A 12,729-nucleotide genomic window follows, 5' to 3' on the forward strand; every position below is an offset into this window, starting at 1 on the left:
GGGAGCGCAGGCGAAGTGAAGTGGGGGGGAGCGAAGGCGAACAGAAGGGGGGGGAGCGAAGGCGAACTGAAGGGGGGGGGGGGAGGGGGGCGCTTCAGCGCGAGAGAGGGAGAGAAAGTGAGGAGAAGGGGGGGGCGCGATGGCGAGAAGAGGGGGGGGGGGGGCGCAAATGCGCTGGTAGGCGGGGGACAAGGCACGAGTAAGGGGAGGCGAGGGGCGAGCAGCGCGAGCAGGGGGGTGACGGCGAGAGCTTCAGCGAGCCGATCTCCGTGAGCATCTATATTTCATTTTCTCTGCTAATAGCCATTCTTTGATCCAAAAGTCTTACACAAACCCCTCCCTACCACATCGTTTCATGAGCAATAACCTCCACTCCTTCTCTTCGTCTAGGCGCCTCCTTCTAGGCTGAATATAACTCTATAAATTCAGATTTCCAGCCTCATTCAAGGATACTTCTTGGTCTTTGTTTATTGCTCTATCTAATGCACTTATTCTAGGGTATTTTTCCAGTCATACCATAGTGTTTTTATTTCCCCAAAACACTTAGAAGCTAGCTGAATGCTAATTTTTAGAATTGAAACTCTCCATTCAAGCTAGAAGAAGAAGTAGAAGACTATTCCCAAGATTGAAGCTGTGGAAGAATCATCTTGGATCCGGTTGCTACAAGTTCTATGCGGGAGAACCCTTGGGAAGTGTTGGGCACTCTCCTAAGGCTGATTTTCAGCCATTAGGTGGTTGATTTTATTGAAGTTAAGCTACATTTGAAGAAACCGGGATTGCTGGGCAATCTCGGTGAAGGGTGCTGGGCACCATATTTCTAACTTGTTGTTGGGCTACTTGTCGGCAAGTATAGCGTTTGTAAGTTGTTTTCATATTCAATCATTTTGGAAGAAACGGTGGTGTATAGCTGGGCTAATCCACCCGTTTTATGTACTTGTAAAATTCTTACATCCTTAAGGCAATACATATCCTTCGAGGAGGGGGGGTGGGGGCGTGAGGACCAGCCCATCTTCTGGTCCCTAGTGTAGTATCATTTCTTTTTAGTACTTCCACATTGTATAATCAATTGTTGTTTTCATATTCAATCATTTTGGAAGAAACGGTGGTGTATGGCTGGGCCAATCCACCCGTTTTATGTACTTGTAAAATTCTTACTCCCTTAAGGCAATACGTATCCTAAGAGGGGGGGGGGGGGGGGGGGGGGGGGGGGGGGGCAACTAGCCCATCTTCTGTTCCCTAGTGCAGTAACATTTCTTTTCAGTACTTCCACATTGTATAATCAATTGTTATGGCTATGTATGTGGGATATGGCAGTGATCAAAGGAGGATAAATCTTGTGATTTCAGTATTAAATTTTGTATAACCACGCCCTCGTTTTGTGACACCAGGAGGCCATACGTGGGTACAGTTTCAGTGGGCTCTCGTGGGGACTTATCTGCCATGCGTGATTTGTATCATTTGGATGCTGATTTTTTCCATATATGGACTGATTTGATGGCTGGTCACTCACATGCCTCTTATGTGATCAAAGAAGGTTACATGCCTCTTATGTGATCAAAGGTTTTGGAGGAATGTCATGCTCCACCTTATGCTGGTCATAGAGGTATTTTACCTACGACACACATGATAGAAAGATATTTCTTTTGGCCCATCATGCGTAAAGACTTGAGGCTTATGTACGCACATGTATTACCTTTCAAAAGGTGAAATTTGATAGGCAAAAGCCTCCAAGTTTACTTCAGCCGTTGTCTATTCTCTCGCACTCATGGGAAAGCATTACTATGGACTTCATTATGGATTTGCCTAGATCCCAACAAGGAAATGATGCTATTTGGACCATAGTTGACAGGTTTAGCAAGCAAGCTCACTTCTTGCCCGTCAAGAAAAACATTAAAGTTAATCATATGTGAAGCTTTTCCTTACTCATATATTCAAGCATCATGGTATGCCTAAGTCCATTGTTGGGGATAGAGATCCCAGGACTACGAGCCTCTTTTGGAGAGATTTCTTTGATAACATGGACACTAAGCTTGAGTTCTCATCTGCTTATCACCCCCAAACCAATGGTCAAAGTGAGGCTGCAAATTCTGCTGTGTTGGATTTGTTGAAGTGTTATGTGGCAGATCAAAAGAGTGCCTGGGAGAAGTATCTTCCACTTGTAGAATTTGCCTACAATAACACAGTACATGCCTCCACGGGAAAGGCCTCGTTTGAGATTATTTATGGCAGAGTGATCTTGCCACCCATCCTTCGTACAAAGGGTGAGATTTTCGTAGCCGATGAGTATGTGCGTGACTTGGATGTAGCCTTTGCTCAGGTGCGGACAACCATTGCAAGATCACAAGACAAGCATAAGAGGGTTGCCGATAAGCATAGAAGGGACATGCAAGTCAAGGAGGGTGATTGGGTATTGTTGAAATTCGAGAAAGCTAGGCTTTGGAAGAGGTCAGGACGAGAGGGATCATATCCAAAGCTTTCTACTCGATTTTAGGGACCCTTGAAGTGATTGAAAGGATACCAGCCATTGAAAGATTCACAATGCTTTTCACGTGAGTCTTTTGCAAAAGTGTGTGGGGCCAGATTAGGAAGAGCTTGTCACAGAAGATCCGCCCGAGATTGACGAGCTTGAGGAGATTCTCCAGCCAGAGCAGATTGTATTTTGGGTAGATGAGGATTACTTCGTTGACTACCCGCAGCTTTTGCAGGCATATCTTGAGGCTTTTCAGTTGAGGTTAACTGTTTAGAAGCCGGTGGGGATGTCACCATTTGGTCCATCTCCATTTGTGGAGCTAGTTCTATGGGACTGTCACTCCATAGAGTGGCCAGATTTGTACCATGTTCACATGTGGCCAGGCCAGTGCTCCATGTGAAAGGGTTAGTCATTTGGTGTCAATGGACGAGAACTAGTTTTGTGCCACCTGTGTGTGACCAATATTGTGCCATATGGACGGGAGCCTGTCTGCTGCCACCCATGTATGACCAGGATTACGTCCTATCCATGGGACTGTCACTTCATGGTAGGACTGATATTTGTGCCGACCTTGTATATGGGATTGTCACTCCATAGGAAGGCTCATGCGAGGAATTGTGTTTTGCCTATGGGACTGTCACTCCATAGGAAAACCAGGACTTCACATTTCTGCCGCGCTAGTTTTGTGTCCGACAAGAAATCTTTGTATAAGTTTTATGAAAGGGAGATTTCGTCCATTACGTGTGCACATGCATTTATGTTTGCATGCATAAACTTGTTTTCGCATGACCTGCTTTCGTGTGTTTGCATGCTATGTCGTGCTTGTACATTGGACCGTGACGCTCCCAGTGTACCGTGGGTGTGCTGTCTGCTGACAAGTTGGTGGTAAGTATTACCCTTTTTGGCCTTTTCAAATGTAAATCCCTTAAGTAATGTCAACCTTAATGTTTATAAGCTTGGGTGTTCACACACATTTAAACATTGGTTGGACATTTGCTCTAATGTGGGTGTCCAACATTATTAATAATATTTATAATTAGTATTGCATGAAGAAATTCTTCTTCCCCCACACGTGGATAGTTGGTGGGAGGGTGGTAGATGGAAAGTATCCGCTTCTGTCCTGCAGCATGAACCCGCCTCTGTCCAGTAGCCAGTACCCGCCTTTGTACCTGCAGCCAGTACCTGCCTTGGAACTTGCAATTGTCCTTGCCTCTGTTCTTGCTATCTTGTACCCAAGTGCATCTGCTGTACCAGCCTGAAGTGTTTGTATTTGATTGTACTTGTTGTCTTGCACCCAATTGTACCTGCTGTTGGAGTACTCGATTGTACATGCAATTGTACCAGCTGTTGTCCAGCATCTACTATTACCAGAACCCGCCTACAGAGTTGTGCTAGCTGTTGCCCTGTACCCAGCTGTACCTACAACCCTTGGACCTACCTATAGTTTGGGAAAGCATAAAAAAGGGGATGAGCTTCTCTCCTGAGGATTGAATTGGAATATTCGTCAGTAAGGCCACGGGGATGGTAACGTTTTCCCATCATTACCCTGACCGCGTCCTCACAGTTTGAGGAGCCAATAAAGGTCATTTGGGGTATGAGGAAAACTGGCAGCAAAGCTGATTTGGGAGCACCAGGTATTACTCCCTCCGCGGTGTTTCACCTTGCCAGGCATTAGTACGGGCATGCATGTTGGTGCACGGTCTTGGAAGACGAGTGAGGGCAAGTGTTCACCAAGTGAAGGTGGGAGATTACTTGTGACTTGGTCTACTTCAACAACTGATTCTTCACCGACAAAATCTTATTGTTTACTAGTTGTACTCGCTCCTTGATATGGAGAAATGTGGCCTAGGGCCCATGAACACTTGTACATATAAATACTCCACGAAATACAAACCGTATTGGAGGGGGGGGGGGGGGGCGGCGGCAGCCGCCCGAGTGATGGTGTCAAGTGTTCGTTATTATTTTCAGTTTTAATGTTGCAAGTATTGTCCTTTGTTTGAATTAGTTAAGTGATCTAAAATATGCGCCGCCCGAGTGATGGTGTCAAGTGTTCGTTATTATTTTCAGTTTTAATGTTGCAAGTATTGTCCTTTGTTTGAATTAGTTAAGTGATCTAAAATATGCATATTTTATGTTCCGATTTGTAGGCCTCTTGTAGGCTGGCGGCGGAAGAGGACACTGGGGAGTGGAGGAGAGGCAAAGGAGGTGTTGGGAGGAGGGTAGAGCAGAGCGAAGGAGGGCAGACAAGGAAGTGGGTAGCACCTATAGGCAGGCACAACAGAGAAGGGTGGGGGGCGACCTGAAACGCGGAACATAATATTATTAACATTATTTGCAGAATAATTATTTTTTTAATAAGATTCATTGTTTTATAGGTTATTATCATTAATTATTATTATATTGAGTATTTAAACGATTCACTAATAAAACAAACTTAAAACTTAATGCCTCTACTCTTTGAAAAATATGATTACTCTTAACTCAAGAAGACAAACACAAAACTAAAACCATAGGTATTTTTTAAAATTAATGACTTAAATTGTAAGCCCAACGGGGCGTGCCGTGACAGATTCAACGACGTGTTCAAGAGGAAAAGATAGAGAGAGAGAGAGAGGGGGGAGAGAAAGAAGCGTATAGGGATCTTGTACAGTACACCACATTGAGTGGGGAACAGGTCCTGCTCCCTCTTAGGAATTTATTCATGAACAATCCATGAGCACGTTGGCTAGGATCAATACAATCAATGAATACATAACAAACAGATATGCCGATGTAGGATATCCAAGTTGATGTCGATGTCAAGGCACAAGATTTCTGATGCCGAGCACACCACAGGGATGACCCACAAGTATCTCTCACCGGGCTAGTACTAGATCCAAAATCCAAATCCAAGTCTAGATCCAAATCCCAAGTCCAAGTTCCAAGTCCAAGTTCCAAGTCCAAATCCCAAGTCCAAGTCCAAACTCTAAATCTCGAATCCCAAAGGTGGGCGGCAGCGGTGGAGGCAGAACTAGGCGGTGGAGGCGGCAGATCCAGGCGGTGGCATATCTGGGGCGGCGGCGACCGATTGAGCTAGGTGGTGGCGGATGGCTGAGCTGGGAGAGGACGGAGTAGATGAAGATGAGGGTCTCCTTGCTCTCCACAAGCTTGATGATGATGTTGATGAAGGTGAGGATAATCTCCAAGCTTCAATGAATGAGGAGAGGAGAGTTTCATGCTTCTTTTATACTTGAGGGAGGTCCGCTTTTTGCCAAAAAGCTCTAACCAAGCTTTGCTTTTGTCTTTTTGTTTTTATATTTTAATAATAATATTTAGTACTCATCTTTTGCCAAAGTTCTTGATTTATGCTTTTCTAGCTTTAGGGCCTTGCTTTTTGGAAAAGTGGCCTTTAGCTTTTTGGTTTGGCTCAGTCTCCTCTTTCCAATGGTGCCCTTGGCTCGCGGTCAACTCAGTTTGACTTTTTTGCTTTTCCTTTCTTCTGACCAAACCTGGTGCTTTTTACTGTGCTAACTTCATGAACCTTGTTTCCATGCTTTCATCAATTTGTCCATGTGTCCAGGCATAAGTTCCATTATGTGAAAAAGAGCTAGGAGGGTCGAATAGTTACATCCCTCCCTCTTATATCGCAACTGTCCTCAACTGCGGACTGCAAGTGTTCCAAGCACATCCATATGTTCCATCATGCAAGTGTTCCAAGTGTATCAAGTACATCCATGTTTCAAATGTTTCCCAGTACTAGCCCTGTCGGATGAGCTTGTGCATCTGGTCTTTCCCCATATCTGTGGTGTTATTTGCTCATCTGGCTATGCCTTATCTGACCAATGTCTTTATTCTGGATGGTACTTCTTCAGGGCTTGTCACATGTGTTAGATATAATAAATGCATACTTATCCTCTGCAAAAAAACTATTCAACAAACAAGTATGCATCATTCACGTCTATCGGGTAGTCCAGGTATTGGCTAGGTAGTCTGAAGTCCAATGGACTATCACATGCCATAAATCCAAGCATTGTCTACACATGAAAAACAACACACAAAGTCAAAGAAATTCAAACATACATCCATATGCAATGCACAAGCAATGATGCTCTTGCTCATGGATTGTCGTGTCTGGTTTAATCTTGAAACAGTGCTGAGCTATCTGGATCCCAAGGGACACCGTACAGACTATCTCTCAAGGCCATCTGGTCATTAAGACCGCTCGAGAGTTCGCTCAAGGCCATTTGGTCAAGATTGCCCAAGAGTTCATCAATAGTCGTCTGGGCCATCTAGTCGCATTGACTGCCTGACTATGAAATCCAATACAGTCATCTAGGCCATCAGGTGGCAATGACCGCCCGACTATGAAGTCTAAGATATTTGGCATCGTTGCCGTCCAATGGGTCATTTGGCATTGTTGCCTTCTATATACAAATCTCGTTCTGGCATTGTTGCCGTCCAATGGGTCATCTGGCATCGTTGCCTCCCCCATATACAAATCTCGCTCCTTGGACTATCGGGCATTGTTGCCAAGCATGTCCAAATAATCATTATATAAGCATAATAATGATCAATTCTAGTCCAATATATATACAATGAAGGGGGCTAGAGGCACCTTCCCTCCCTCTTGATTCTGTCTTGATCGCAAGACGTCCATATCCGTACTTCGAATATATCTGGACCAACCACTTCCTCATAAGCTCGTAGTATATCTGGATAGTCCTTGAAGTACTTCTCTGGCATTCATTTCACATCCATTTCCAAGAGGATTTTCTGACCACTGTCTTTCCTCTTCATAGGATAGAACACAATCTGTTCTGTCTCTTCCACCCGTGGTGGATTCTCCAAAACAGGCTCCTTTGGGGGTAACCTATACATGGTTTCATATAGACTGTCATGGAAGGCATCATGAGTCCTCCAATGAATATGCAAGGTCCAACCGATGACATACATGGTTGATCTTCTTGTTATCCTGAAAAAGGTCCAAATATCATCATTCTCTGACTTTGGCAATCCAAAGATAAAATCCATAACAATACTCTCCCATAGAACATTCAATGAGTGCAATAATCCTGTTGGTGTTTGTTGATCAAACTTGACTTTCTGACAAACCAAACATTCTCGAACATGTAACTCAATGTTCTTTCTCATACAAGGCCAATAAAAGTAGCTTTCCAAAGCTTAAGTTGTCAGTATGCTTCTTTGCCCTATGTAAGGTGGAGCATGGATTTTCTTTGTCCACTTTTGGTCTCAAATCATTTATTTCACATGAACGGGTTTACTTCATAAAAGAATCTTTCTTGATGATAAGAAAAGTCACAAAATTTCTATTCTAAAATCTGTTCCAATACAATCCTAGAAATCTTCATCTAAGACTTTCATAGGCCACAACATGGTCCTCATGGTACAAGATTGCTCCAATGCAATCTCCTCTTGATAAACTTCTTGGCAGAATGTCAATCTGATGATCTTCCGATCTGTCTGGCTTCTTGCTTTAGCTTGTTTAGGACAATTTGCAGCTATATGTCCCTTGTTTCCACATTGGAAACACTTCCCTTCGTTGGCGTATTCCTCATGTTGCTTGAGGGACAATCTTCTTCAAATGAGTGGAGGTTTGCCCTCACTCCGCTTCTCTTGAGACTTGGCTCTTGATGGGGATTAGTCTTTAAACTCCTTCCTTTGAGGTGGATCTTGGTTTTCATTCTTTGTCTTGCCGTCCATCCAAGGCATGTACAAGGCCTCGGCTTGTAAAGCCTTGTGTTGGGCTTCTTCCAACGTTTTCGGTCTAGCCACATAAATTGCTTGCATAAGCTTAGGTTGCAATCCATTCACAAACTTATGCATCTCCATTAGTGTTGGAATGGGAGTACATGAAGTAAACTTGAAAGAAATTGCTGAAAAATTGTTAAGGTAAGATGCCACATTCTCACCAACTTTTTGTTTTACCTCATCCCATTCCTTATGCACATTTGCTTCGAGGTTTGCGGGTAGGAACTTCTTGTTGAACATAGTCTTGAAGTTGGGCCATGTCTTCGGCTCGGTCCCTTCTTGTACCACTTTAAGCCACCAATTCAAGGCGGTATCCTTCAAATGCATATGAACCATTTGAAGCTTTGACGTTTCGGAATAGTTGTCTCCTCCAAAAGCGGCATCAAACTGTTTAACAAAAGATAATGCTTTTTGTGTATCCCGCTTTCCATGAAAAGCATCAAACTTGACGTTCTTCTCTCCCGGTTTGAAGTCCATCTTGCCGGTTGATGAAGGCTCCTTTGCCTTCCATTCCTTTATTTGTCCCGAAGAAGTTGCATCTGAGAGCATGGCCTAGGGATAGCCTCCCTGTTTCCTCCACGAGAAATAGATTGGGTAGCTCTAGATTCTTTTGCAATGGTGACTCCTTTGGCTCGAAGATAGGCTTTAGCAGCTTCAACTCCTTCGGCTTCGGTGGCTCAATCCTTGATGAAATCTTCAAACATTCGAGCCCTTCTTTGGTCTTGTTCCTTCTTGGCTCTCCAAGCTAGGAATTCTTCATCTTGGAGAAACTCTCTAAGCTGTTGAAAATCTAGGTATTCTATCGATGTCATGGTTGCTGTCTCATGAGAAAGACTATGGGCCTTGGTTCCCATCTTGTTGAAGTCTTGGATTGGCCTCATAGTTGCTCCCTTCATTAGGCCCTTGGTCCCCCTTTGCTCTCGACATGGCATTGTCACCCGAAGAAAGTTTCTTCAAGAGAAATCTTGCTCTGATACCATTGCAAGCCCAATGGAGCGTGCCGTGACAGATTCAACCACGTGTCCAAGAGGTAGAGAAAATGAAATAAAATGAAATGATATATTAACGTCTTCAAAAGGCCAAAATGACCTATGAGACCAAAAAGGTTACAACAATTGGTGGATCTGATACAATGTCTGTGTAAGGAAAGCTAAAAACAACTAAACAACTAACTGAAACTGAAACAACTATGAGGAAAAGTACGGTACCAGGAACTCCTAATGGATAACATCTAGAGAGAGAGAGAGAGAGAGAGAGAGAGAGAGAGAGAGAGAAGGGTATAGGGATCTTGCACAGTACACCACACTGAGTGGGGAACAGGTCCCGCCCCCTTTTAGGAATTTATTCAAGAACAATCCACGGGCACGTTGGCCAAGATCAAGACAATCAATGAAAACAAAACAAACAGATATGCCGATGTAGGACATCCAAGTCGACGTCGATGTTGAGACACAAGATCTCTGATGCTGAGCACACTACAGGGATGACCCACAAGTATCTCTCATCGGGCTGGTACCAGATCCAAAATCCAAATCCAAGTCTAGATCCAAATCCAAATCCAAGTCCAAATCCCAAGTCCAAGTTCCAAGTCCAAACTCCAAATCTTGAATCCTGAAGATGGGCGGCTCTGGGGTGGCGGTGGAACCAGTTAGCGGTGGCAAAGCCGTGTCCAACAACTCCTCCAAATCCACCTCTAATGATATTTTTCTAGGCTCTTCTCGTACTCTGTTACATACTTCTCTCTACGCGTTGATAAGTGGTTAAAGAAGCAAGGAGAAACATAAACACCAGTGAGGTTGAATTGGGGGGGGGGGGGGGGGGGGGGGGGGGGGGGGGTATTCTTGGCTGATAATGTTGCCACCGTGGGCGATGACGCCAAATGCATGGTGAGGCAGACCAACGTAATCAGGTTGATTAGTAGAAGTGGCACTAGAGTCATCGATGGCGGGGGTTGGATTTTAGGAGGTTGTTGATTGTCTGCATCGTAAGGGCCAAGGTTAGGAGGACGTTGTTGATTGTTTGCATCACTAGGGTTAAGGTTAGGGGTCGCATAGGGGTCGCAGATGAATTATTTCCCTGCGTAACTGCATTAAATTATCCAAGAATCTAATTATAAGGTCTTCCTGACCATCGTCATCATGATCGTCATCATTATCATCATCATTTATGCTTTGATGATCCTTATTTCTCTTTCTTTTTGGCCCGACTCTGCGCCAGTTTGCGCTGGTAGACCTGATCATGCTGCCGCCTGAACCAAAAAGCCTGCACCTTTTTGAGGTGCTCAGAGTTGGGACGGAGATTCATTTTCATTGTGTTGTTTGAACCTGTATCACCGGTTGGTTTGTGGCAATGAGGGCCACGCTCATTCGGACTTCATACTCGAGCGGCCTGACTGCTGTCCTCAAGGGGTCGATGTTGTCGCCACCCGGGAAGTGGTGCAGCTTGGCCTTGGGACCTGCCACGAATCCCTCGCCGTAGTTGTATGCCCGCTTGGCCCCCTCAACAACCCGCTGAAGGAGAGCCAAACCCCATGTTCCTTCCCGGTCTCACCCCTTTCAGCTTCGCTCCACATGGTACGGCGCACTGTTCTTCTTTAGTTGCAGTCCGATGAATGCCCCTCGCGTATTGTATATTTGGTCCTGATGATTGGGTGGCGGGTTTGACGGATCCTTCGGCTTCTTTTCTTTCTTCCCCATCCTCTATATTACCACCTTGTCGTTGAATGCTACGCCACTTCAATGTGCTCCAATTCAATTGATTGACCCGCTACATATTAATTCTTCCACCTTCCAAGGGGTGCGTCCTATCATCTCACCATCCTTTAAAATGACAACTTTTTGGTTTTATTTCCAGATGTTAAATAAGTTTAATATAAGGTTTAGAGTATTAGAGTTTTGCATAAAAAGCCAACGCTTCCAACCTTAGGAAATAACTCTTTAAGACCTTTTCTCAAATTTAATTAATGATTTTGCATTTTCACTCATTGTAGAGCCCTATTAACATCATGCATAATATTATTAGTAATAACATCACTTATGTCAATACCTCTTAAGAGAGTGTGTCCACATGCACACACAAACGCCCAAGGAGGGAGGCGGAAACATGCAGCCAAAGTGAGGGGGGATGCGAAGGCGAAGGTGAAGGTGGGGAGCAGGGCTGCGTGGGAGAGGAGGGTAAGTTTTAAAAATCTGTTATGAATCCATGTGTTTGGCAGGTTAAAGCAGAAGATCTACCAACAAGGGTGTCAATCCTACTTGACGAGATAAAGGTTGCACGAAATGAAGCCGCTGACTTGCAAGCTAAAGTCGCAATGATGAAGGCGGAGGTGCTTGCAAGCTCACCTGTGCTTGTTGGACCATACAGGTGATTCAGCAGATGCTTGCTTGATATAGAAGCCCATTTGGTCATCCAGATGGTAGTAAACGTGTGCTGATTTGCAGGTTGGTAGCGGGAGCCCTGGACACGGCTGACGCGGACTCTTTAAAAACTGCTGCAGAGCACATAAGTAAAATGCTGGGTGATACGAGTGCTGTTGTTCTCGGCTGTTCTCTGGGTGATGGGAAAGTAAGCTTAGTGGCAGCCTTTAGTCCTGAAGTAGTTCAACATGGGCTCAATGCGGGAAAGTTCATTGGCATGATTGCTCGCATCTGTGGGGGTGGCGGTGGTGGAAGGCCAAATTTCGCTCAGGCTGGTGGAAAGCTACCAGAAAAGCTCACAGAGGCGTTGCAGAAGGCCAGGGAAGAGCTGGAAGTGGCCTTGTCCAAGACAAGCTAGTACTCAATTTGGTGTTGGCTGTAATGTGTGCATAATGTGCTGCCAATGTTTTTTTTTAAAATAAAAAGAATCTGTTGATTATTTTTTGTAAACTGGATGCTGACATATCACTGGCTCCCACATTCAAGCAGGATCCTACTCCTGCTTCTGGGTCCAAATTATAGGTAAACTAAATCCTTGTAATTGTATATAATTTTGGCTTGTGTGGTTTCTTAGATATATAAGGTGCTCTTGGTAGAAGATGCTTTGAAACGTCATTTTGGCAAGGCAGTGGGCAATGTTTGCAATTTGTTAAGTCTAAGTGGAAAGAATTACAGGCTACCAAGCTCAGTAGTTAAAGAATCAAAGTATTTTATTTCAGATGCAAAACTATCGAGAGATTATTGAGGAGGGGCTAATTTTCAACAAAACTAGCCATAAAAGCCTTCACTGACATTACCGTTGAAACCACTTATCGTCGAAACCACGCCATGTTTTGTTCTAGATAAACCTCAACACCCAGTCATATGTGACTGGTTATTGTGCAATATAGTCAATGTAGGGTTAATAAAACACCAATGTTGAAAACGTGTAAAAAATCCCACAAGCATAGACAATGGCAATGTAACATAAAAGCTAGAAGCTCCTCTCTTTTATATAGGTAACAAAAAATATCTTCAATGGTAAGAATGGAGCAAATTCACCAAGGGTATTACAAGATCAAGTGAATGGTGTGCATGTAAAGTTTCAAGGTAGAC

General features: G+C 44.2%; 1 protein-coding gene across 1 annotated transcript in view; it reads left to right on the forward strand.

Moving 5' to 3' along the window:
* EMB1030 (Alanyl-tRNA synthetase, class IIc) overlaps window positions 1–12,258 on the forward strand; it is a 97,976-nt gene extending 85,718 nt beyond the window's left edge. Inside the window, exons 12-13 of the mRNA XM_086803755.1 lie at window positions 11,433–11,581; window positions 11,659–12,258. Coding sequence (XP_086659881.1) covers window positions 11,433–11,581; window positions 11,659–11,992 — 483 coding nt within the window. The 3' untranslated portion in view covers window positions 11,993–12,258. The remainder of the gene's footprint in view (window positions 1–11,432; window positions 11,582–11,658) is intronic.
* Window positions 12,259–12,729: the final 471 nt, after the last annotated feature.

Source organism: Cibotium barometz, chromosome 10 (assembly GCF_041138505.1).
Source record: "Cibotium barometz isolate CiBa-2024 chromosome 10, ASM4113850v1, whole genome shotgun sequence".
NCBI lineage: Eukaryota > Viridiplantae > Streptophyta > Polypodiopsida > Cyatheales > Cibotiaceae > Cibotium > Cibotium barometz.